Source organism: Crocodylus porosus, unplaced genomic scaffold (genome assembly GCF_001723895.1).
Source record: "Crocodylus porosus isolate Cpor-Errol unplaced genomic scaffold, CroPor_comp1, whole genome shotgun sequence".
Lineage (NCBI taxonomy): Eukaryota > Metazoa > Chordata > Crocodylia > Crocodylidae > Crocodylus > Crocodylus porosus.
Genome location: NW_017728943.1, coordinates 89374099 through 89401817, shown reverse-complemented (window position 1 = coordinate 89401817; position 27719 = coordinate 89374099). Strand labels below are relative to the sequence as shown.

The 27719-nt window shown below is 42.6% G+C and overlaps 1 protein-coding gene across 1 annotated transcript in view; it reads right to left on the bottom strand.

Moving 5' to 3' along the window:
- Nucleotides 1–27719, bottom strand: part of SMYD3 (SET and MYND domain containing 3) — a 731370-nt gene that overhangs the window by 45504 nt on the left and 658147 nt on the right. The window contains exons 9-10 of the mRNA XM_019549760.1: nucleotides 25331–25418; nucleotides 20415–20589 (exon numbers count right to left, since the gene is read on the bottom strand). Coding sequence (XP_019405305.1) covers nucleotides 20415–20589; nucleotides 25331–25418 — 263 coding nt within the window. The remainder of the gene's footprint in view (nucleotides 1–20414; nucleotides 20590–25330; nucleotides 25419–27719) is intronic.

The window sequence follows — 27719 nt, the reverse complement described above, 5'->3', positions numbered from 1 at the left end:
GGTCCAAGGACAGAGCCTTGGGGGACCTCACTGGTCCGACCACGAAGCCAATTTCCCAGCCAGCGGATCGTGGTGGAGCCAAGGCCACAACTGGGCAGTTTGGCCAAGAGGTGATCATGGGATATATTTATTTTTAGTCAGCTCTGCTTTACAGATACACACAGAGATCTCGTGTGCCTTCCTCAACAGCATAAGATACATTGAGGTCCTGCTCTTTAATTGGTGTCGGCAAAGGAAAGGCATAGGCAAATGTGTAGGCATATGTATGGTGATATACATATGTGCTACTATTAAGTGTGACTAGGTTTAGCAGCCTTGAGACAGATTCCTTTTATAACAGTCACTTTGGCAAGGAATTATGAGTGGCTAGACTCTGACTTCAATGTCAACAGATCTGGCACGAGTGAATCATATCACCATTCACCCCATGTTAATTTCAATTCAACAAATGACACATTTTAATGGGTTGCTTATGGAAGTGAAGAGCATTCTGCAAGCATTAAAATAGAGATACGCAAGCTAGGAACACAGCAAAGAAATGAACTGAAATTTATGTTAATATCCTCTGCAAGTTACATTTTCTCTTAGTTGCCAATGATCAGTATTTCCAAAAGAATAAGTTCAATCTATTAAAATGTTTATGTACTTGACTCAAGCCAAGCAGAATTGAATATATAAATACTATGCATTTCTGGTCAGGAAATATATATTTACTAAGCATTTTTTCCACTTGACTTCAGAAGAGAGTATCCAACTCTCTGTTCCTAATTTCCAAGTATAAATATCAGTTTGCAGTTTTAACTGAATGCACCTTGTGCCTGATTGTGCTCCTTTTGTGTGTTCATTCCATGACAACTTGAATTCTGCTGACATAAATGTCTGCAGTAAGAACATTTCCAGGATGCATGGGTGAGTTTTGGTCGAAATTTCATTTTAAGGTTCAAATACATTCCATGGTAAGGTTCAAATCCTGCAATGAAAACCATGAATGTGGACATTCTCATGGCCTCTGGGGAATCAAAGGCTAAATTTTTATATGTAGGCTGTTTGCACAAGAGTTGAATTTGGCCACATAAGGTGCAGGACAGAAGTGCATCTCCTTCATCTAACTCATGGAACTTCACAGAAAGCACCAAAAGTTAGACCAACCCTCCCAGCCCAACAGACTTTAGTTAGTAGGGTCAGGAGGGTGGTAAATTGAGCTCCAAGTTGGAGCTGATCCAGCAAGAGAGGCTGCATGTTAGCAGCCTCTTCTCCTACCCCCTACCCCCTACCCTCCAGTTCCAGTGCTATCTCTGGATGGGAGGGGGGAATAAAGGAGGTGACAAAGCCTGGACTGGTGTTTGCTCTGCCTCCACTGGAGTGGAAACAGGTGGATTGGATCCCCCTGAGCCGAGCTCCCTCCTTCTCTTCTCCCTCCCTCCCATCCTGAGACAGCACTGGGGTCATGACTGGGTTGCAGCAGCCCAGCTGCTGGAGCAGACATGTTAATGAAGGTGCTCCACTTTGCAACACCTTAATTTGAACCCTCACACAATAAGAGTAAATCTGCGGCACAATTGGAGTGTTCTGCAGCTGTGTTCTTCTGTTGGGGCACAGCTCTGGAGTGCTTTCAGGGGGCTGATCATATCAGAAATGCAATTTCTGTCTGTGACTATAGTCATTAGGTGTGGTATAGCATAGTTTAAAATGTGAAGGACTGCCTCATAAATTGTTTTGTTGTTAATGGCTTCTTTCTTTGTACTTCCCCCCCTTATCATACAAATTACACTAATTTTGCAAATCAACAGAATGGCACTTATGTTTGTTTTTAGACTAGCTTTGAGCTGACCTGTAACTTATGCTGATACACATGTCTCCAGTGAATATAGCCCTAAGATTTCTTTGGGAGGTACATGCTTAGTCCAGGCTTCTTTTAACCCTGTGTATTTAATAAGAAACATGCATTATTGCAGAGAAGTATCATTAAAGAAACATGCTCCATAGAACTTTGTTTTGCCTGTTTCCCCTTGAAACCAGACAGCTAGCAGCAAGCCCTCAAGGGACCTGTTTTTCTTCCTTACATTTAAAATCTTGCCTTTTTTAAGCCACAAGGCTCCCTGAAGTACTATCTACAAAAACATAAGCATGTGTAGAAATTGGCTGCGGACCATATGTCCATATGTAGACTATTAGTTAACAGACTGTAGACCTTCAAAGAACAAGACTTTGGGCTGGAGATATGGTGCTGAAATCTCACCCTGTTCTTTCTTAGTGATCCTTTAATCCTTGGTGACATACAACAATCCTTCCTGAGAGTTGTGGTAAATAATTCTATGATGAGGTTCTGTGTACTAGAGGCATAGGATGTTGCCTATTCTACAAGCTAGCCTGTTGGTTCAAAAGTAGATTAACAGCATTCCCTGGCTAAGCTCTAGAGGTAAGCTAAACAGATTTGACCCGTAAACAAATTTTCTGCATATAAGGGACCTGATTCTCTTCTTACATATGCTGATTTTAAACAAGTATACCTCCAGTGACTTACTGCTTTATGGTTCATATTATTGTAACATCCAAGAGCCCTGGTTATGGACCAGGACCCCACTGTACAAACACAGAGCAAACTGGTGCTCCCTGCCTCAATGACTTTACAATGTAAGGGAAACAGGTGGATACAGAGAGAGGGGAGAACACAAGTTTAAATGAGAGAAAGTCTAGCTAAGGATTTCAACAGTCCCTTCCACCCTTAAAGTCGAAGAATATTAGTAAAAATGAGAGGCTGTGCACTAGGACCAGCCTTTTCAAGTTTTTTTGTTTTAATTTTTGTTTTTGGTATGAATCTTGGCAAAGAAGAGTTTTAAGGAGAGATTTGATGGAGGATAATCACGCAGCTTTCAAAATGTTTTGGGGAACGTCTCCCAAATGTGAGCAACAGCAGAGGTGAAAGCTTAGAGGGAGTTAATTGTTCCTCCTTTTTGAAATATGGGAGTGGAATTGAGCCAAAGCTTTTGTTAGTGTCACTGGCTTGTGAGGTATCTTTTGCCTGATAACCTTTCTTACACATTAGTGAACATTTTGTATTTTGCAAATTAATGCTGCTGAAGTTATTGCCTCCATGCCTGCTAAAAATCAGGTAAAGCTCCACTGCACTCAGCGTGGTGCATAAAGTTACTCACATCTGTGACTGTTGGCAGGATCATAGCACAAGTTCACTTACAGTTTACTAGAGCTGAGCAAATAATTATAAACAAATAATTATTTGCCAAAGTTAATTTCTTCTCTGCTCTCAAAATATCTATCTACATTTTCCCCAATATTCTTGGCATTCATTAAATGAAAACAGTTCAGAATTAATCATTACTTGAATTGTTCATGAATCATTGAGGTCATAGTTTCATAGTTGGTAGGGTCGGAAAGGACCTGAGCAGATCATCAACTCCGACCCCCTGCCATGGGCCAGAAAGAGTACTGGGGTCAAATGACCCTGGCTAGGTGTCTATCTAGCTTCCTTTTGAAGACCCCCAGGGTAGGAGCGAGCACCGCTTCCCTTGGAAGTTGGTTCCAGGTCCTAGCCACCCTGACTGTGAAGTAGCGCCTCCTGATATCTAGCCTGAATATATTCTCCATCAACTTATGGCAATTATTCCTCGTTACTCCCAGTAGTGCTCAGGGGAACAGGGACTCTCCCAATGCCTGCTGGTCTCCTTTGGCCAGTTTGTAGATGGCCACTAGACCCCCCCTCAGCCTTCTCTTGTGGAGGCTGAACAGGTTCAGGTCCTGTAGCCTCTCCTTGTAGGGCCTGCCCTGCTGCCCTCTGATCATGCGAGTGGCCCTCCTCTGGACCCTCTCCATGTTGTCCACATCCCTCCTGAAGCATGGCACCCAGAACTGGACACAGTACTCCAAAAAGTTGGTCCAAGATGAGTTCTCTAGTTAACATTGCTCAGGTAAGATCTGCTTTACTCCCATACTGAATGAGCTTCCACTGCAAATGCCTGCATATAAAAAGCCTATGCAAAAACAGTCTCCAGACAACTGATATACGACACTGGATAATGCAGTGTGAGGGTCAGGGGCCATGTGCCGCAAGTGGCATGGGAAGCCTCTGTGTGTGGCACAAATGGATCAGGGAGGGGACAAACAGCACAACGTCAGATAGGGAAGGAAGCAGAAAGCAGAGAAGCAGATCAGGCAGGAGAAGGGGATCAGAGTGGCACTTGGGGAGGGTGCAGATTAATCTATGGCATGCCTGCCAAAAAGATTGGCCCCTTCTGTTATAACGTATTACTGATTTCAGGGTTAGCAGGACAATAAACATAGCATTCTTATGACAGCATGCACAATTCAAAAAGAGAATGATACATTCTGACATCCAACCCCAAATTATGTGAACAAGCAGAATTCCTTCCTGGACAACCCCCACCTAATTACTGGAAACCTATTCCATGGACTTTCTGTGCTGCAGCTACATTAAATGCTGCCATACATGGAATATAGGATACAAAAAAATCCACATCCTCATGCGGCTTGTGACTCAGCCACTGATAAATCCTTAGTTACAGTTAGGCACCACTATGTCTCTGCTTGTCAAGGGAATATGGGCCTACCTCACCTTATTGTAATGCTTATTACTCCAAACTTGTAAATGGTGAGGATGAAAATGAAATATGCTTTTCAGACACATGGATTCTGGAGAGGCCCTAGAGTTTTATGAATAATAATGAAAATACCCATTTTCCACAGAATTCTATACTACACTTAAAAACAAAACAAAACAAACCTGTAGATTAGTGTTTTCTAATTAATGTTATGGGCATAGTTGCAGGGTGACAGGCCTGAGGGGCTGGAAACCAGTATGCCAGGGATGGAGGGGTGATGAAAGAACACCAGAGGTCCTGGTGAGTGGCCCAAGGAGGGCTGAAACTGGAGGAGACTTACCTGACGCACGTACAGCAGCTGGAGACACGGAGTGGCAACCAGCACCACCCATGTAGTTTTTGAGCATGCTGTTGGTGCAGCTGGGACAGTGCAGAGACATGACGTCACCAGCCTGCACCAGAGACCAACCACAAGAGTCCATATGGGATGGCAAAAAGGCGGGTGGCCACATGGCAGCTGCAGGCTCCCAGATGGCACATTCAGACATGCAACACCCCAGCTGTACAGAGGGGGCACCTGGAGGGGTGCTGCCCCTGTCTTGAGGAAAACATCAGCCCAGGGGAGGAAGAGCTGAGGTTCTAAGGACCCAGCAACCTACAGCAGGGGTGGGAAATTATTTTGGGCAGAGGGCCGCTTACCGAGTTTTGGCAAGTCATGAAGGGCCACATGGGTAGCCCCGCCTCTCAACAGGTGCCCTGCCCCGGTCACCAGCTTGGGACCAGAAGTGTCACCCCCAAACCAAACCCCTGACCTTTGCCACCAGAAGTCCCTCCCCTTGCCCCCCAGAAGTGCTCCTTTCAGCAAGGGGATTTGCCATCTCTGAACCAGAAAAATACCAAATTATATTCTAAAAATCAAACATACTACAAAATTCATTAATTTCATTTTTAAAAGTATTTTTGTCCTGATTTACATGAGTTTGTGTGGTGTACATAGAGGTGACTGCACAATAGCTTAAGTCTTACTCTTGTATATTGTGGGAGGGTGGGTAAAGGTTTGTGGGTATGTGGGGTGTGGGGGAGGGTGTGGGTGTCTGTGTGAGATTTGTTGGGGGTGGATAGGCATGGGGAGGTGTGGGGGTGTGTGGATTATGTAGGGGTCTGTGAGTGTGTGGAGGGAGGGTGGCTGGGGAGGGTTGTAGCTTGGGTGGAGGGGGAGGGTTTGCCCACAGCCCACCACCGCACGGCAGGTGGAGCCCCTGCCATCTGCCATCGCTGTCCTTCTCCTGCCACTTCTACATCCTCTGCCCCACTGCTCACTGCTCTGGCACCACATCTCAGCTGCTCCCAGAGTCCCAGTGATGCCAGAGCCATGGGCGGGCGAGCACGGGGGAGGGGCGGGGGAGTGGGGAAATGGCTGCAGCAGGTGGGGAAAAGAGGAAGTGAGCAGGAGCATGGAGTGCAGCAAAAGCTGGGCAGGAGTACGGGGCCTGCACCGGTGCACCTGGGCCAGTGCCAGTGGGGTCCAAAGCAGGGCGCAGGAGCATGGGGTCTGGCCCAGCAGGGGTCTGTGAAGCCAGGGTGGCTCCTCCTCTCCCTGCTTGAGCAGCACAGCACAGCTCCATACAGCCCCTGCCAGCCCACCCCCCACACTCTTGGACAGAAACTGCTGCTCAGCACAGAGGATAGTGCCCCCTCTAGCCAGGCAGTTTTAGCTGTGTGTGCCACACTAGGCTACATGGCAGCTCCATCATCACCGCTTCTGTGCTGCCCAGAGTGGCAACAGTGACCGTGTGGAACAGCTGCAGAGAAGGAGCTGCACCTCAGCCTAGCATGGTGCGGGCTCCAGGTGGCTAAACCAAAACCTGCCTGGCACTGTCAAGGGAGGGTGCCACTTTCCACGTGCTGAACAGCAGTTTCAGCCCAGCTGCTGCTGCTATGGCTCAGCAACAACAGGTGAGCCCGGAGCTGGTGCGGGGCCCAGTCTCAACAGCAGCAGCATGGGACAAACTGCTGCTCACCACAGGGGGGAAGCGGCCCTCCCACTACTGGTGTTCCCTGGTGCAGCCATTCAGAGCCCACACAAGGCAGGTATTTCCTTCCCAACGGAGAGGCAGGAACAGCCCCAAACTAGAACCCTCTGCTGCAGATGCCCCTGCTAGGCAGAGGCTTCTGACTGGGTTGGGTGGGGAGTGGGGCTGGGCGGACATGCTGCAAGGGCTTAGTTCTGCCACTGGCTCCCCCTGGGTCCTACTGCCCTGGCTCCTGTCATCTCTGACAGGCAGCTGGGGGCAGATAAATGTTAAATTTTCTAATTTTTTTAGGGTCCCCAAGAGCCAGATAGAATGGCCTGGCAGGCTGGATGTGGCCTGCGGGCCATATTTTGCCAACCCCTGACCTACAGAGATGCGTGAATGGGAGGAAGAGTGCAGCCTCCCAGTTTTGTGTTTCTTTTTCCTATTTGTTTTGTTTGTCATTCTGGAGGACATCATTCTTGCAAGCCTTAAAACTGCCAGGGCAAGTAGGCCAGGAGCTCCTAGAGGGCCCAAAGTAGAGGACCAGATCTGCAATGGGTCCGATCAGGGTGTGCAGCCCCTGAGGGATGGACTACGATCTAAAGACTGACTTGAACTGCAAGCAGGATTTAAGTTTGGTTTAAGTTTCATTTATAGCATGGGGACAAGAAGCAATCCTGTCCATTTTACAAGAGTCTAGTAAGATTGTCAGTAAACCAGCCCCGTCTTAGGAAGGCAGTTGACCTGGTTGGGGTCATGGAGCAGGCCTAGCTAGATAAAAGCCCAGGCTCTTAATCACAAGGGGTTGTAAGGGAAGAGGAGCATGTCTAAGGGTGCTGGTAACACACAAAAAACCTCCCTCACCTCTTTTAAGACCAAGGCATGCTGGGCAAGCAATGGGAGCTTCCCTAGGTTGGAAATATCTGGCGGACGATAGCACCGAGAGTCCCAAATGCCCAAGTCTGGGTCACCCAATCCCAAGTAGCTCAGGAGTGGTTGTTCAGGCTTAGATGGGCACAGGCATGTTGAATTATTTCTACAGAATTCTACTTTATTTCTACAGAACATAAATGGATTATGCTAGACTTTTAAAAGGAGCTTCTGACAGAGGTAGGTTTCCAAAGCCCACTGAATTCATGTAGGATTTGAGTGCCTAACTCCCTGAGGTTGCTTGAGAAATCACAGCCTTAATCCCTACTAATTTTTCAGGATGTTTCCTTAAAGACATTGTACATTTTACACAACTTTTAGATCTAGGAAAGACAACTTGGAATGTAAAAATCCTTCCCTGATAAAGTCCTGTACACTTGTTAATGCTGGTTTCCAACACAGCAGCTACTGATGCTTTACAAAGGATCTAAAAATGTGAGCCTTGTGTTTATATTGGCTAAACAAAGAAGCATCTAGTGAAGCTGATACAAGCTGTGCATTTTCATGAATCAGTCTACGTTACAGGTTCCATCTGCTCCTAAATGCTTCCCAGAGAACAAACTCTGTGTCACTATATTGCATATTTCCATTGCACTATCCCAAACACACTTAAGCTGCTGACAGATTAATGCTTAGTTCACTTGTGGCATACATTCTTGGGTTCTTACACATGTTCTTATAAGGAAATGGAACTCAATAAGCACTTAATCACAAGTTGGGGTAATGTTATTGCACTGAATACAATGCTCTAACTCTGTTTCAGAAACAGATTTAGGTATCTCTCTATAAGCCACTGCTGTCACTAGCACAGCCAAGGACCCTGGAACTTGAATAGTTCTTGTAAACCTTTGACTAAGTAAAGCCAAATCAAAATTTGCCAAAGGGTAGCTGCCAGAGCTAGAAAAGTCAAGAAAAGTTCAGTAGTCACCAGATGAACTGTCTGCTCTGTTTACCAAAATGCAATTTATTTGGCCTAAAACCACATCTGTTTTGTTCTTTAAAATGTATCTGTATCATTGGACCACAAAGCAGTGGGTACTAACATAGTAAAAGAGTGAGTTATTGGTATAAATGCCAGCTAAAGTCTTTGTCCCGAACACGCTACACTCAGAGGGATTATCTATTCTGTAGGAAGGCACTAGCTAGAGAAAACAATATACACTGCATGTGGACAAGCATGTGCAGTGTGAATACCTGCATTTGTACTCATGAAGAGGTGTTGATTTACTGAATATCTGTGGACCAAATCTTCAACAGGTATAAAAACAGCATTACTCTACTGAAGTCAATTTGCCACTGCTGAGGATTTGGGTCTATTGCATTAATTACAAATATTTGTTTAGCTAAAGACATGCACAGTTTGTAGAATATTATTTTAGGGAAAGGTGAACTTTAGCAAGCTTTTATGTCACATTTTGTGAAAATGTTACTTCCCATTCACATAATTTTAAATGAGAGTAAAAACCAGGAAAATCATTAAGCGATTGTTGTCCAGTCTAACCTTGGGAAAAGGTATCAAACACAATAGGGTAATGACTTTTTTCTCAGACTCCGCAATCAATTGTCCTTCGTGTATGAAATGAACTGTATCTATAGGCCTCTGTTCTTCCATATACCCTGCCACAGAAATTTTCTAAAAAGTGGAGCAAATTTGAGCCTGACAAAACAATCCAATAAGAACAATAAAACTGGGTGCTTGATTTCAAAGTGAGGCAGGTAACATTCCTAAGCCATGGTCATCGTTGATGGAGCCTGACTTTACTGATGGCAACAAGAGTTTGGTCATTCACTACAACGAGCCAGGATTTAACAACAGGATCTGCACCCATTTAACCTACCTGTGAATCTGGTCCATGGAATTTTCCATACAGATATTAGAGAGCGGTGATAGGAAAAGTCCTTTTTACACTTTTTTAATAGAGACGGAAACTGTCATGTTAATATCATTTGAATGTAGGCCATTAACGGAACTAACATATGCCAGGGAAACAAAGCAATGGCTGCCACAGAGACAAAGGACCAGGCACAATAAGAGGACCATATTCCACTGCACCAGCTAATAAGAGCTGGCAGGGTGCAAATGTTGCTCTTCCCTTCAGAGTGAAAGCAAAAGCTGCACTCTTCTATCCTCCATGAGAGTACAAGGAGGCACAGCTTTTCCTAGAAACACAAGACCTCTGGAGTGCAATGGTCTGGCGTGACTCTACTCTGCCCCTGCTGCAGGGCAGTGATTTGAAGGCACAGAGAAACCCCTGATATTTTGAAAATCTCCAGTGCTGTAGGAAATCACATACTTCTGTTCATTTCATGGCCTCCTGTCTGTGCTTACTTTCATAAAGATAGGAGAACCAATCTCTTGCAACTCTGCCCAACTTGATAGCTAATACAGACATTTTCATAGATGTCCAGTCTTGTTAGTGCTCACCTGTACTGCAAGCATGCCAGTAAGACAATACACAGATCAACTGTGTCCAGACAGAGAGAGATAAAAGCTGGATTCTCCATGCAGGATGTTATCTTACTACAACTATTGCACCAGGTTTTCATCTCCAAATTTTGAAACGCCAAATGGGTAGAGGTAATGTTACTTAACTTAGCTTTACATTTTTTAATACTCCTACCAGGCAACTACAGTGCTAAGACAAATTATCTAAGATAACATATCTCCATCTATCCTTCTTATAAAGGATGGGCAACTAATATGCTAGACGTCACTCCTGTTGTAACTTTTTATAAGATATAGGAAACTGCATATTACACAGGGTGAAAGGCGTATATGACGGGCCACCTTGTCCAATACAAAGAACGGTAATTTTCCACTTACTGAGCAAGATCTTGTGAGCATCAGCAAAATATCACAAGATGTATTGTGTGCAATTGTCTGAAAGGAGTTATCACATTTTTTCTGACAAATCTTGAAAATTCCCTAACTAAAAAATTAACCTCCCCAATGGTTTTCCTTTTCCTGATTGTGTGTTGAGCCTTTTGTTTCTTAGTGATGTAGGATGTAATTCCATTTTTTCAAAGTCTGCCAAGCAAACTATTACACTAAGAGATTTTCTTTTCTTCTCTATTTTATATGGTATTTTTATGTAGAAAAAACTGTTTTAGCATGCTCCTACTTGCTGGCTGTCACTGTTGCCAGTTACTGAGAGATTTCTGAAATGCTGGCCAGCCTTAAACATACATTAAATCCTCAGTGTGCCTCATCCTTGGTAACACACCTGAATTAATATGGAAATATATTCATGATGTGACTGCAATGAGCATACTTTGATTCCAGAACTTTATCTTCACTTTTGGCAGCTCGTCGACCATGTCCTCCAAGAGTGCATTAAACAGCTGGAGAAAGCTGATTTTCCTCTTAGGCATGTGTTTGCATTTGTGCATGTGTGACAGTATTTAGTTTTCTTTTCTCTTTTTGGAGGGAGGACACAGGGAGGCAGATATCAAAGGTGGGGGGGAGAAATGTTTTTCTCCAGACAGGAAGTTTTATTTTTCTCTTCTCCTCTTTTGAAGCTTTTGTTTCTCTCCTTAGCTGATCTTTGCTTTCCTATGTTGTTTCTCTTCTCCCTTTATTGGTTGAGTGTGCTGGATCCTTCAGTTTTCCTCAGTGATGGCTGTATTTCTTTGCTGTATTCATTTACACTTTTTCTTTGTTCACTGGTGGCTTTGCATGTTTTCCTAGAGGTGATATGATTTTTCTCTCGTTGATATTTTTATTTTCCTGAGATTTCTGTCAGGTTAGGTGGTCCTTTAGGCAGACTAGTTTCTATTTTCGTTGTGCTTTTTTTCCTGTGTGCTCTCTCTGTCTCTCTTCTTGATCCTTGCAATACATTGACTCGATTATTGTCCTTGTTTAACCCTCAGGTGGATTGCTGTTTTCTACCTATGGCCATTTGCGTTGTTGCTTTCTATTTGCTTCTTTCTTCAAAGTTGAGCTGATGCTGGTGCATCTGCCTGATGATGAAATGGCAAACTAAGAAACAATTTCAACTGTAGAAATCTGGCTATATGCTTAGTGAACACCAGGAAACAAGTTACTCAGGCACCGACAAAGATCTCAGATACAGTGTTAGGTAGCAGGAGGCAGTATTTGATATCAGGCCTAAAGAGAAGAGATTTTCAGAGTGCAAAGCTTTGAAACCTGTGGTAGAGAAATGGAGACGGGGATGGTTTGGGTGGGGAGCATGAAGATGTGCCTGGGAAAGACAGTAAATAGCATTTGTTCCTTCCTCATATCTGCATTCTTCTTGTACATCTCACCATAAATTCAGTGTTCATATCTGGTGTTGGGAGGTAAAGAAAAACTTAGTTATAGACCTGACAAGGCCAGGTCAGTATCCATGTGCATCAGTGACACAGTTAAGCTCCATGTCCTTCCACTCACATACAGGACTCCCTGACTCCATGCAGCTTTGAGTCCTTGGATAAGGGGGGATTTGCTTCTCTGCTGTTATGGGAATTGTGAGGAGCAACAGGGCATGAGGTTGGGGAATGCTAGAACTGTAGCATGGTGGAGATGGTCGTTCAAGTATGTGAACAGGAATAATGGTCACAAGCTGGCAGAGGGTAGGTTTAGGTTAGACATCAGGAGGCGCTACTTCACAGTCAGGGTGGCGAGGATCTGGAACCAACTTCCAAGAGAAGTGGTGCTGGCTCCTAACCTGGGGGTCTTTAAGAGGAGGTTAGATGAACACCTTGCTGGGGTCATTTGACCCCAGTAGTCTTTCCTGCCATGGCAGGGGGTCAGACTTGATGATCTGCTCAGGTCCCTTCTGACCCTTGAAACTATGAAACTGTAAATGTGATTAGTGTCAGTTCTTCACAGGACATCTGGTTCTCCCCTTGGAAGGGAGGAAGCCCTGACAAGTATTCAGCTTTTCTGTTATTTTTAGGCATTGTTTCAGTACCTGATACCACTGTAGTTCTCTCCCAGCAATGTCCCAAAGAGAAGATGGGGTGGCATCACTGCATTCTGCCTCTCCTTTTTCTAATTTTTTTACCTCTTTTCTAAACTCTCTTTTCAAGCTGCAGTGAACCTTCTCCTCTTGCACTGATGCCCAGCTTTCCCTTCCTCTTATTCCAGTCCCCCACCAGGATCCTGGACAATTTCAACTTTCACCTGCATAGCACCTCTTCCTTTAGCTGTTAGAATGGACCAACCATTTCACCTATTGACTCGGTCACTTGCTTGACCTGGCTCTTATCTGGAACTGCTCTCTTTGACTTTTTCATCTCTGAATGCCCTTCCTCTGATTATCATCTTCCCATCACTCATCCTCCTGCTGCCCATCCCATCCATTAATTTTGTCAAGACCTTTACTTTCTCCACTGCCTTTGCTCAACTTTCCTGCTCCTCTAGTCACTCCCCAAACTTCCAATCTGCCTCTCTTGCCAGCAGCATCACCTCCATTCCACAAAACGGCAGGAAAACATCTCGTTTCTCCTTATTCTCTCAGCTATTCTTTCTTGCTTCAACTTTGCTCTCCCTCTTGCTACACTACCACAACAGTCTTTTCTTATCACCCTCCACTTTTCCACCATCTGGGGCTTTCCATTGGCCTTCGCAGAATTATTGCCCGATCTCCATTCTGCACCTCCTCCTCCTTTTCTGCCCAAGTTTGTGACCACTTCTTAAAGCACTGGTGAAAGCTTGCTTCTTCCTATCTCTCCCCACAGCCCTTCTCTGACCTTACACTTGTTCACTCCAACTTTTTGGTCTTTGCTCTCAATCCCTACTCCACTCCATCAGAAATGGTACTGCTAAGATCTCTTTCCTTGCCTGCAGTGCTATCTGTCCCCTATCCACCTCTTCTTGCATCTCTGAAGAGATTAATTCACAGAAAGCTCAAAAGTCTCCTCATCTTCAATGTAATCCATAATTCCATCTTGGCCTAAATCACCTATACTCATCCTCTGCGTGCCCATTTTTCCCTTCTAACTGTTCCTTTCAACTCATTTCCTCACCCTATCTTTAGAATCACCTTCTAGTCCAACCCTTTTGGCCACAGCAGTGCCTGCCATAAACATTCCCATTCTCCTTAAGTAAACTCTTAAAAACCCACTTATTCTGTGAACTGTTCCACTTGTAATGGCAATTCTTGCCATGGCTTTTGTCTTGCAGATCATTGGTCTGCATTCTTTTTCTGTTTTTTATCTAAGCAACAGCTCACCAAAACTCCCTAAGTGGTTTTCCCTGAGGCCCTCCTTGCACTGTCACTGTCTGACAATCCCAGGGTCTCTATGGAGAATGGCCCAGGACCCACTGGCAGGCCTGCTCGGCTAGGGAGATGGATTGGGGCGAGTGAGTGGGGAGTGGCAATGGAGAGAAGAACAGGTGAGCAAGGCCAGGGCCGGGGCTAGGATTGTAGGGCAGGATCTCGAGGCAGTGACAGTATGGGGCCAGGGCCCAGGGCAGAGCCATGATCTGCTTCCCGCATGCCCCTGCCTGTGGAACCAGTGCCCATTGCAGGGGTGTGCAGGGAACAGATCATGGCTCTGTCCTGGGCCTCAGCCCTGCACTGTCACCACCCCATGATCCCAGTCCCACCCTGACCCCCGCTCACCTGTTCCACTCCTGGATGCCTCTCCCCACCCACCCGCAACTGCAGTCCATCCCCCATGGCTGAGCGCATCTCATCCATGGAGACCCCACCTGCCTGCTCCATCTGGCACACCTGGCAGTGGGTGCAGGGAAGACAGGCCCAAGGTGCCCTGGCATCAGGGCTAGGGCTTCTGGGAAGCTAAGTCTGGTCACTGTGCCACCCAGCTCTGCTGTGGACCCGGGGCAGTGTGACCAGCCACACCTGCAATGGTCCAGGCTGCCCACAGGCCATATAAAAACCTTGCAGAGACTATGGCTGACAGTTCTGTCCTTTCCATAATGATAATCTGGATTCTCCATAGAAGTTTTATAATGGAGATGGAGAAAAAATGAAGAGTCACAACTGTGTCAGAGAAATGAGTCTCTGAAAATCTCCATGATCTAGTTAAAGACATATTTTCTTCAAAGAAGACCAGAGAACAGTTAGTGTCAGCTAACAATAGAATCAAGGTTCAAACAGCTCCTGGGAGCAAGTGAATGGAAGAGTAACATGTCTTACCTGAAAGTAGGGAAGAATGAGAAGTCTGACATGCTACACACAGAGCAACCACATAATGAACCAGAAAACCTATTTTGCATACTGACCAATGACTGGTGTTGAGAAAGATGCAGATATTTTGGCACTGATAGACTAAAAGGTGAAAGCCTCCTTTCACTGTCCAGTCTATGTTTGGATGGGTTTTTTTTTAGTGGGATGAAACTATACTGAAGTTCCCTATTTTCAGAAAAAGGAGGTACAGCATTTGCAGAAGTGGTGAAAATATTCCTACAAATGTGTCAGAGCCTTTAGGTAAAGGATTCATCTATCAGTCTCCATTTTAACCTTGGCTTCTCTGCAGAGACTGTTAGCAAGTGTGCCAATTGCTGTCAGTGGGTGCACACGTCCACTAAAATTTAGACTAAGAATATCAACCTATTTCACATGGCCCACAACCCAGATACTAAACGGTAGCTTTTCACCAGTGACCTGGGGTTACGTCTTACATCTCTAATCCTTCCAGTGGTTCTCACCCATTTGGGCTGTCTCTCTTCTCCTTCTGTTATCCTCATGACACTTCAGGCCCTCCCACCCTGCCTGGTTGTTTATTATTATGGCTACTAGTCAATTGCCCATCAAGAATGATGGATTTCAAAGGAGTATTTACATGGCTGGCACCAAGGGGGAGGGGGAGGTGGCCATGTAAACACTCCCTCTGCTACCTCCTCCTCCAGCCTTTGTCATGGGAGCTCCCTCCCCTCACCTGCCTCTGCCTCCTCCCCTGAGCAGCAGGGCTTCCCCCTGCCTCTGTGCCTCCCCTCTCCACTCCCCTCCCTCCCTCCTTCCCCACTGCCTCCTGGTAATAAAAGTTGTGGGGTGCATGTCTGCATCGGGCAACCTGTCCCACCAGGCATGGGGGGCTGTTGGGGTGGGTGGTGGGAGGGCACTGCCACTGTGCAGCTCCACCTCCCATGCCCACCCAGCCAATTGCTGCCCTCTCAACAACAGTTGATGAAGAGCGTTATGGACAGACAGACACACAGACTAAGCCCCGTGTGTGTCTGTGTGTCTGTACACACACACACACACACACACACACACACACACACACACACACACACACACACACACACACACACACTCTGCTGGTAACTCCTTTAAGGCCCTAGTCAGTACTAATGCCTTCTGCTGTGAGGCATTAGTCACTATTCCTTGTTATTAACCCATTTACCATTTCTGGATAACAAAACAACAGAATTATTCTTAAGTGTTGGTTAAAGTCCCCATTTTGAGTTCATTCAAAAATACTCCAGCCCCAATATGATTAATTATACAAAGGAATTTAACATATGCCTCTCTCAGTTACCTTGTTGCTGATTTTTTTTAAATAGTATGAAAGCATATCTCCTCCATTCATATTTTACCACAAATTACATGACTTTTAGGTATACCTTTTACTTTTTACATAGCATTTTCAGTGTTTTTTCTTTTAATAAACACTGAGCTCTAAATATCAGTTATAGCAGTATACTGCCACTTTCTGCAAACTGTAAAAAGTTGGCAAAGTTGGGCATTACATTCTGCTCTCTTTTCTTTCATTCTTTGAGGCTGCATTCTTTACCTTCACTTTTCTGTCCCAGCCTCAGGTGAACACAAGAGATAAGATTTATGGTTGCTATAGATGTTTTATGATCAAGAAAATACCACCGACTGTTGCTCACTAAATTATCATCAATGGGATCACAAATGCTTTAGCAGTCACAGCTCTCTATGGGGCCTCCCACAACCATAAGACACCCATTGGCTCTTAGACTTTAACCCTTAAGCACCGGCACCCCCTCGTGGTCCTATGCATCACTGCAGTTTGCTTTGTTGCAGTGTTCAGAGGACTGACTTTAAATAATAAGTAAAAGCAGGGTGCTTTTTTAAAGCCATGCTATGTTGTGGGGTAGGGGAAAATCTTTTGCCCCTCAGCAACAAACCCTACAGAGCCTATCAGGACTGGAAATAGCATTTCATTTTTAACTGTCTAGCTGCTCCATCTCTCACATGACTATTATAAAAGATACCTACCTCTGAGTTCAGAGCTTATTTTTATGACACATTGAACGAAGAAAAGAAAAATCAATGGAATAAAAGAGTATATCTTTCCTGAGGAGCATTCTTGGAGGCTTTAAAAGAAAAGACAGACACCATGCTTTTTTCTCACATTTTATGTTCCATGGTTATGTTTAGCTTTTTACATAAACATGCTTCATGGAAAAGAAACTGTAAAATTCACAGATTTATAAATCTGTCTTCAGACACAGTTCATGTATTTGGAGAATCTGGCAAATTTATTTAACAAAAATTCTAAATTAGGAATATCTGCTCTACATTTCATTAATACTTCACAAAAACTCAACAATCTTCTCTGACAATATTGCAAGGCCTGCTGTGATCTATGCTGTGCACAAGTGTCTTTGAAGTGTGCACATATAAATGTGCATGAATACCAGTTTAGAAAAAGACTGTCCAGTTAAGCCTTGGCTGTGTCTTTACAAAGAAATGAAATCACACTGGACTAACTCTTTCCCTTCTATACCCGCCAACTCTGAGTCTCAAGATTTGACACAAGATTTCTGTAGGGACTGTAACGAAATAATCTTTTTTCTTCAGCTGTGAAACTGTGGAGTCCTAAGTCTGCAATAATTCAAAGTGCTGTTGCACCGAAGACAAGAGACTGTTGATATAAATAGAAGCAATGTCCATCTGAAGTCCGTGGGACTTATAGTGAACTTAAAGCTAAGCACTTGATTAATGGCTACACAGAAGAAGAAAGAACTCAGCTAACTTCAAAAATGCTCTCTCTGCAACTGATCTCACTTGTTGTATTGCAGCTTAAACCCAGAAAGAAAAAAGCAGAATTTTTCTCAGTCACCTTTCCTCTGAAATCCAACATGTGAATTTTGTGACCAATTTTTCCCTCCATTTAGTTACAGCACATAGCAGATTTTTATACCAGGCACCTCTGGAAATACCCATATTAGAGGCATACTTCCTACATTTGTCTATAGGCTTGAGGCAGAAAAAAACCCTGGAAGATGTGTGATATGGCCAAGGTTTGGGGGCCAAACTAAGTGAGTGTGTGCCTGAGTAAATGCATGAGAATCATTCCATTTGTGAGCAGGCACAAAAACTAAGTGTCCAGGTGTTAACTGAGACATGACAAATCGGATTAAAGCCCCTTGTTGATATTCTGTTATTTTTGTGGTTAGGGCTCATGAGAAATTTTGTAAGGAAGTTTATTTTTGTAAGCTGCTGAGTGCTGACCATGATGTAAAGTGGTTTTCACTTAAATGCCTGCTAACTTTTGTTAGAGCTCTTGGACAGAGAAATTGTTATGGTGAGAATTTCCAGAAAACATCTGTACAATTGTTGGCATTACAGGATACAGTGAAAGTATATGTTGTAGATTTCAACAAATTATAGACAATTATGGTTTAGGGCAAAATAGTAGCTTTCCATTATGGCAGCTGTCAATTCTCCCCTACCTACTGAAAAATTTAAAAATGCTCAGCACCATGTAAACAATGTTCTCTACAGAATATTATTATAATTATCTGTAACCTTAAGGTAGGTTTTGAATATATAGGCTTGATAAAATCAGTTGTATGCAATTTAACCAGCTGTCTCTTATGAGATAGTTACATGAAATGGGCAAGTCTAAAGAATCCATAACTACTGCAATAAACATATACATTATAAGATAGTGCACTGCACACAGCAGTGAATATTAATCCTGCTGGTTAAATAATGGGAAACCTACAATAAAAACATTACCTGAAATTAAAACTGTTTTTGACCAGTTCTTTAGAGCCTTTTAAAATTGTGAAAATCATTTCCCATTTATATGGACTGCTTGAATTTTCAGGTGATTCCCTATGGAGAACAGTATGAATATTTTTTCCATAGCTGAGAAAAGGAAAATAGATAGCTGTAATGGAACTGCAGGAGCAGCCAAGCAGTAGATTGATTCAACAGGAGAAATTCAATGCATCCCAAAAGATTTCCTAGGATTTGCAATCCTGCTGCTTAAGGCACAATTTGTTGTAATGAGAGACTGAGGATTTTCTTTCAGGTGTGTCAAAGCTTGTAGTCATGGCTTGAAGGTAAAATGAGGAGAACTACAACTGAAGAGCTCCTTCTTTAGGGAATGCTTTTTGGACCTACAGAGACTACGGACAACTTCCTCAAGGTGCAAAAGATGTCAAGTTTCTCATGCAAGTAACATCTCAGTAAAAATTGCAAGCTAATGTAAAGGGTGGGGGAAAAACCCCAATCCTACTGTATTAAATGGTTTGAAAACTACAGTACACATCACTGAACAAGCAGGGGAAATTTTATTAAATGAACTGATAGTTACACTCTCTCACTGTAATCATTATTTTGCAAAATGCATGCAGAAACCCACTCCATGTTGACGGCCTGAAGGTAAGTATTAGCAAGTTATGAGAGAAAACATGAGGGAGGATTTTAAAAGGGAACATTCAAACAGGTACAATATTGGGTTGGGGTGAAATTCACCCCTCTGCAGAGGGCTGGCACAAGCCCTATGTGTTACCAATTTTCACTTAAGGCCTATTTTGAAAGGTTCAGTGGGATTTGTGAGATGCACATGGCATAAATTCTGCCCTTAAGGAATGGGAATATTTCAAAGCACTCATGCTCTATTGCTGTAACAAGTCATATCTGTAACACATGCTTGACTTCTCTGCTATTCTGATCATCCACAACATATGTGAAATCTTTTGCTTCTAACTGAATACCTCACTGATGGGTTCTATCTAAATTCATGGTTTGAGCTTCATTCATAGATAGCATGGTAAGGGGACATTACTCAGTAGAAGAAGAAGAAGAATGCATTAGGCACTGGATGTTCACATTTGCAGTAACCTGCACTGTTTTGCCTTTTGTCAACTCCTACTGTATGCTCACATGATACAGACAACATAGAAAACAGAGGCTGCACTGAGAAGCTTATTTTCAGCTTATGCTGATATAATGAATGATATGGTGAACAGGACCTGCGCCAATAGAGAGAAATTCTGCCTTACAGTGACTCCTGGAAAGGTTAACACGCCCACAGCCAAAAGACCTAAATTTAGCAGGGGAACAACAAGCAATATCAGTCTGCCTCAGTACCTCCAGGACCTTTGCTGATATACAAAAGGTTGTCAATGTCAGAAACTCCTCCAGAATCTAGCACAACAGCAAGCATCATGAGCAAGACAATGTCAAATACCTTTTTAGTCTCCTCATGTCAACAGACTAAACATTAGGCTGTTCACTCTCCATTCATTCACACCTCACACACAATTAATTGCATTCATTCAGTGAACTTGACACAGTTTGACTCAGCCTCTTACATGTGTACACCTTCCCACTATCAACTTCAAGTTGGTTCTGGGTAAGATACCGGTGAGCTGAGGATGAGAGAGAGCGACCCTACAAACAAGCAAACTTTTGTGACAAAAGGATGGGAATGAAGAACTGGCAGGGGCTACTGTGTGTAAATGGAGCTGGCATTATGGTTTTCACTAAAATTTCTCTTGCTCTTCTCCTGACTAAGCAAAGGGGGATTTTTATTCCATCTATCCACACAGGATACTGGGAAACTGAGGTTGAAGGTATGCACCAAATACTTTTAGGAATAACAATGATGAGCATTCATTAAGCATGTTCCAAAGCATAAAACAATCTAGCCTTTAATGAGGGGACCATCGCCATTGACCAGTTGAATAAAATAGTCTCACCATAGATCTTACCTGTATGGTTCCAGTGTCCTGTTGCCATAATGCAAAGCTTGCTCCCAAAGTCCAAGATTAATACAGGCATCCATGGCACAATCGAGCAGTTTCAGCTGATAGATGTTTTTGTCTGGGAGACAATCAGCATTGTTATTTAGAAGAGTCTGGCATGTCACCAGAACTTGCTCCCACTCTGTTATTAACCTGAGTTAAGGAATCTTCTTCATCAAACAAAAGTACAAGCTATTAGCAGGGAACAGGAGCTGCAGGGCATTAAGATAAAAAAGCTTCCATTATTCCAGGCTCTGCTTCAACACTTGAAGTTCTTCTTCAAAATATAAGTGGTACGTTAGGTAAATACATTATGTTTACAGTTAACAAACCAACTGTTAAAGCAGGTTATATTTTCAGCCGTAAGGGGTAAAAGAAAGGTGAGAAGATGAGATATATTATTATTTATAATATATAGCTGAAGAAAAACTCAGGTACAATTATTCTTTAGCTATTTGAAACATTACTATTTTCTTAAAACTCCCTTCCTAGTTGCAAAGATTTCTTTAGTGTTCTCATGAAATTAAGACCTAGTCTGCGGATACCTAATTTTCTTTTTATTTGAAACAGTTCTGAAAAGCGAAGGTTTTTTTCTGTGATATAATTGGTTGCAAGAGAAAAGTAGCACTCCTGGTTTCTTGGGAAACAGAGGAAGCATTGCAATTCCACTGTGTCATTGTAATTTAAGTTTATGGACCTTAATGATAAAGAATATTTTAATCTCCAACACAACAAGAAGCTTCTTTTGTGCATTTGAAAGGGAGGAAAAATGAAATGGGGTTTTCCTTGAAATGAATCAAATGCTCATTATTGCAAAGCACTGATATTTATCAGGTCTTAAAGGATGTCTTTACACATTTTCTGGGATGGGGGAAGCACTTTAATTAGAGCAGCTATTGGAAGCGGCTTTTATTAAAATGCCCACATCATCTTGTATTCAGCATCTCACACTTCATAAGGGCAGCAAAGGTGCTTTAACTAAAGCTCAATCAACAAGCTTTAGTTAAAGTGCTCTCGTCACCATTTTGAAACATGGAGACACTGAATACATGTGACACCGAGGATGCTGGAGCACGCTAATTAGAACACTCTAGCAGACTTGATTGAGCCTGCTCCAACGTAGTCTAATGAGAACGTGTTGGAGCAGGCATTGGGCACATGGATGGGTGCTCAAAGTTACTTGATCTCATTGTATGCCCATTTTTCTTTTCACTGGTGTAAATCATGAGTGACACAATCATGAATAGACATGCATTAATGTAAACCGAATCTAAAACCAAACGTGCAAAGAAACAGGCCTGGTTTTCATATTCTTCATCTGTAAATTGGATATTATGAACTTGATCTGGAAAAAGCCTTTAGGTACAGCCTTAACTAGCACATAAGCAGCTAACTGATGTCTCATGTACCAAAACTTGCACTAGCAGACACCATGACGTGGCATGATGTAGCATCATGTCACATCACAGCACAACTTTTTTTGCATTTAAATGGCATTTTGTACCCAACTATTTCCAAAGCTTTAGAGCAATTCACTTAATACCACTGGAAAATATTTTAGGGTCCAATCCAGCAAACAATTTAAATGCATCATAATTCCCTGGTGGAATAAGTTGGTTTACCTAACAGCAGCAACCATGCCAGCTGCTATTTTTGGACCCCCCCAAGTTGGCGTTCAGGGTTCATGCCCTGGTCCTCTCCCTCCCTGCTCCACAGTTTTGCTACTGATACTTGCCCTTATAGCATAGTTATTATGAGGTTAAGTTAACAGTTTGCAAAACTTCCTTTCAAACCCTTAGATCAGAGATGCTCAACCCCCAGCCCCGGGTCCAGACCCAGCCCATGGGGCCATCCCATCCAGCTGATTGGGAATGGTGGCAGAGTTAATTGCTGCTTCCTTGCTGTCAAATTTTCAGACTGGTGAGGAATCTGGCAGGTTGGAGAGCATGGCCCTGCATGCTAGTTTGGGTACATGGGACTGGGATTGGACAGAGCCAGGCTGGAGTAGTGTGGATCCAGACATAGTACACGGGGCGAGGCTGGGCTGGGATAGGGCTCAATCCCATGCACCAATCCAACAAAGGATCTGGCCCGTGGATTGGTCTCATACCTCTCATCTGTCCCATAGGGCCATAAGGTCGAGTCCTAGTGCCTTAGATGGAAAGCATTTTACAAAGGAAAATCCTGTTCTTATTATTAATGACAACAATGATGGGGTATGTGAATACAGATTATCTATGTAAGATTGTACTACACTGAAAGTTTAGATAAAAGGATAAATACAAAATGGTTATATCTAACAGCATTTTGACAAGACTTCTTATACTATGTCTTTTGAGAAAAAGATTAGCATAATAATAATGTTGATGTTAATTTAATGTAGGATTACAGAAACCTTTATGAAAACTCTTCAAAGGTTACAGACAGTCATTTCAGAATTGTACCTCAGCTTTTATCTCTTGGACACACGTCACTGTATCCTTTATGGCTGATTAAGATGAACAAGAGAATGCAAGATTATTTTCACTTGACATAGTTTTTGTAGTAAGCAGAAAGCAATGGCATGCTAAAGAGATTAACATTCTAGCTGATGCTCAGTATCACTTGAGATGCCTTCCTAAATCAAGATATTGTTTCATATGTTTTGTAGCATCTGATATGAAAAGTGTAATATTCTAAATCCTCTTGGGGCCTAATTCTGGCTGGTGAGGTACATAGTTACAAGCCAGAACACCAGTAGTCAGCAGTAAGAGCGCAAAGAAGAAACCTGTCCAAATTCTGCCCCAGGCTAGAAAAGTGGCCATCAACTGGCTCTGCAACTGTGAAATGATCTGAGAGAGATTAGGATTCTTCTTCTCCCTTATTTCCTCTGCACCCAGTTTTATCTGCCCAATTTGTGTGTACAAACCCAGATTTGGGATTTAGGTCATACACCTTCATGCACCCTTTCAGGGTGCTTACGCACAAACACAGAGTACTGTATCAATTACTTCCATGGCTCACATTTGGAAATTGGTCATCTTCACAACACAATTTTAGAAACTTCTTTTTGTTGTTTTTAGTTTTGGCCGGCTGGCTGTTTTAAAGGAAGTATAACATCTGCAGAAAACTGATGGGCAAATGCCTCACTCAGCAGGGAAAGTCTCCAACTCATTATACAACTGAGTGGACAAGTGTAGCTGTCAAGGCTGCCTCTCAGATACTGCAGAAGACAATGCAAACCAATTTACAGTACTGCAACACTGGGACTCAGCAGAAGGGCAGCGGAAACATTTCAAGTGGCAAAACCCTGACAGCAAAAAACTGAGCAAACAAACAACTAAGACTGAATTTCTAATCCAGTTCTGGTACCATTGGCTGGAGCACTTTCAAACAAACAAATGATTTTTGGTTTAAGATCTTATCAATATGGTCAGAATTTAAGGCCTAAATTTTCAAAATGACCTACATTTCTGCAGGTGCAATATTGCTCCCATAATTAAATAAGATTCATTACAATGCATTTTGCTTGCATTTGTGTTACTTTGGAAAATTAGCTGCATGAGTTAGGCATCAAAAGGGCTATAACTGCACAGGCAAATAAACATACACACAATTTAGCATCCACATGAAATTGTGGGCTCAAAATTGTTCCTGAATTATTGAAGGTCTGCTTCAATTCTGACTAAAATGGCATGGCCAAGGACTTACTGACTGTCCTATGCTTGAACTTGTCTTGAAACACCTGAATAATGGAGTACAAGGTATAAGCAAACATACCTTTTAACCACTTCAAAAGGGAGAGAATAGGGTGATGAGTGATAATGACATTTGGGAATGAATATCAGCTGTCACTATCTAACTGTTAGTCTGCAGGATCCTGTAGCGATACAAATTAGCTTGGTGAATGGTCCTTCTGAAATCAAGTTACTATGCAAGTACTATGCCACAACTGTGCCTAATATTAGGCAAAAAACATAATGACAGGTTTTGTGCTAATAAACTGACTCCCTCTGATTAGAAGGAAAAATTGTGTTTGTCAAAGGGAAGTTGGGTTATCTGGCAAATATTATTAAGATATTCTGATCTGCTGGTTTCCAGGTCAGAGCATTTCAAAATAAACCTGTTTTTTTTCAGGGCTTTAAAGAAGATCTCAAAGACTCTTGCTTTCATAGTTCCCTAGCTGGCCACGGTGCCAGAAAACACTAAGATATCTTGATATTATCCATGAATTAAATTCAAACCTGTTGTAACTTCACTAAAATAATGGAGTAAAACCAAGGATGAGCATGGGTTAATATACTGTACCAAAGACCCGGCTACCAAAATCTTGAGTTTTGTGTTGTTTAGCTTTGCTTGGTCAGTTTTATGTTCTTTATATAGGTACAAGGAGGCCTTAACACAGTTTATCAGCAAACACAATCTCATTAAATTTGGCTTATCCATTGTTCTGAGCATTATAATTACCCAATAATCTGTCTGAAGCTCCTATTGGGCTAAAAACTCTGTTAAAATAAATACTGTAAAAACAGTGAGGTTACCAGCTGTTTAGAGCACTGGGGACAAACAACCTAAGTGGTTTTATGAATGGGGTATGTTGTGCTGTCCTGTGATGGTAGGGAAGTGAATTTAGTGAACCAAAAGTCTCCTGTACTTCTGCATCCTATGTTCCTAAGTGTTATCCATGCCTTGAAGAGAATGAAATTTAAGACAACATAATCAATAGTACAATTAAAATTATTATTTGGTTTACTTACACTTTACCTGAACATTTAAAAATGTGAAAAGGAAAGGTTAATAAAAAAAGGCATTTCTACCATTAAAAGATATAAAACTTACAAGGCGAGCACTTGGGATTATCAGCAATGCCAAGGAAGACCTGTGACCTGTTATTGAAAGGATACCTTCTGGTGATTTGAGGTTTTTCACTTTAGTTACAGCATTTCTGCATTCTTTCCATGCTTGCTCCTCACCTGCCAACCTGTCAGCATCCTGGTTCAATAGAAACAAAAGCAACAGACAAAAGTGTTTGATAAGGGAAAGACAGCTGATTCTGAATATGTAAGGATACACAAGAGGGATGAGAAAGAGTATAAAAGAGACTTTTAGGACATAGAGAATTGAGTAAGTCCATCAAAACCTTTCCTCCGAAATAAAATTCTAGATGAAAAGCTCAGTTCACATTGTGATCATGCTTCCTCTGTGCTTAAATGCCTAGCATTTACCAGTGACTGAATACACTAACAGAACATCCAAGAAATCAGCTAAAATTCTTTAAACTGCACAGTGAGTAAGGGTTTGAATTCATAATAATTGCATATTCACATAAGAAACCTGTATAAGAATTACAGTCAACTGATTAAGGAACAAAACCAATAGCATATGCTTTAGGTTGCATATCAAAACAGCTCAGATTCCAAATACTTAGAAAGAACTGTTTACCAGCAATCTATAGATCCAGAAATATGAGCAAAAATTACTTGACCAATCATTTCAACTAACTTCAATAATGCTAAGCTGAGCACAGACAATCTATAAGCAGGAAGAGGCTAACTTGTTCAGTATGAAATTTAGAAGGAAGGATGTAGTGAACTAGTCTACTGCTAAGAAAGTATAAACACAAACTTTCTCTTATCACACCTCATAAACCCTGCCCTGCCAGTAGACCAACAGCAGTAGACATTTTCACCTTGTTCATTTATAACATAGGATATGGAGGCAAAATACCAAATACCTTTAAAAATCTGGCCCTTAACCTACCTGTATTTCAATCTCCACATCTGTACGACGGAAAGAGCAATATCCACCTTTGTAAAACACGTTGATACTCTCAGATGAAAGTGTTATAGAGCTGTAAAATGTTTCAGGACGAATCTTGAAATAAGATCTCAAAAGCAGCCCTCCAAGGGGGGAGGGTGGTGGAGGAGGATTACACGAAGAAGACGGGGTATGAAGAACTAACCAAATGCTTTTGAGTGAATATACACTCAATGGGTACCACAGGACCACTGCTGTTAAGAAGACTTTAATCTGTCTCTCTCTTGTGCTACATAAATAGGGATCGATAAGGGAAGAAAATTAATTAATGTAGATTCAAAATAACTGAAAATATTTACAGCTAGCCTGTGCTCACTTTCATGTTTGATGTTATAGCTCTGTCTTTCCATCTATCCCACAAGATAGTTGGGCTCCTGTATTGCCCAAGAGATGATTTAACCTAAATTGGTCTCAGCTGCCTCATAATTCTGTAACATTCTGCATTAGAAACTTACAAAGACGGCAATGTTACCTTACAGCAATTTGCAAATGTGCTTACCATAAAATCAGTTGTATGATCAAAAGGCTTACCTGGAAATAATTTTGTTTATAGCTAAATTTGCCACCAGAAAGAAAGAAGGTCAATTTTGGAACAAAACAGCTCATATTACAGGAGTTATTCTAGTAATTAACAGCAGACACCTAAACTCATTACACTTTGCACCAGATTTATACCAAAAGCATTGATATAACCCTACAGACTTAATGGTAATGCATCACTTTAACAAGTACGCTGAATTGAGTCTGTTTGCTACTTGACAAAACTATTCTGAATATTGGGTTTGATTCTAGTCACACAATACAGGTGCTGCAGGAATTTACACTGCTGTAAATGAAAGGCAACTCTGGCCCAAAACACGTAAATCAGGGGTGTCCAAACTTTTTGAATGTGGGGCCGAATTATGAACTTTTTATCACACAGTGGGCCGGCAAGCCATATTCAAAGGCCTCACAGGAAGTGGTAGCACATCAAGAAGTGATGTCACTTGACCTTTGACACCAATGAAGTTAGAGGAAATGAAAAAGAAATGGGTCTAGAAATGTGCCTAGGAAAGTTGTGGTTTTCAGAAAGTATGTATGTTTGGTATGGCTTAGGAACAGGACATCATTTTTCTGTGCAGGGTGTTGGACTAGATTAGGGATGCCCAGCTGACTACCTGCAGGCCACATAGTTTCATAGTTTCTAGGGTTGGAAGGGACCTGAGCAGATCATCGAGTCCAACCCCCTGCCATGGCAGGAAAGAGTACTGGGGTCAAACAACCCTAGCAAGGTGATTGTCTAGCCTTGTCTTAAAGACCGCCAGGGTAGGAGCCAGCACTACTTTGCTTGGAAGTTGGTTCCAGATCCTAGCCACCCTGACAGTGAAGTAGCACCTCCTGATGTCTAGCTTAAATCTACCCTCTGCCAGCTTGTGACCGTTATTCCTGGTCACTCCTGGCAGTGCTCGGGGGAACAGGGACTCCCCCAATGCCTGC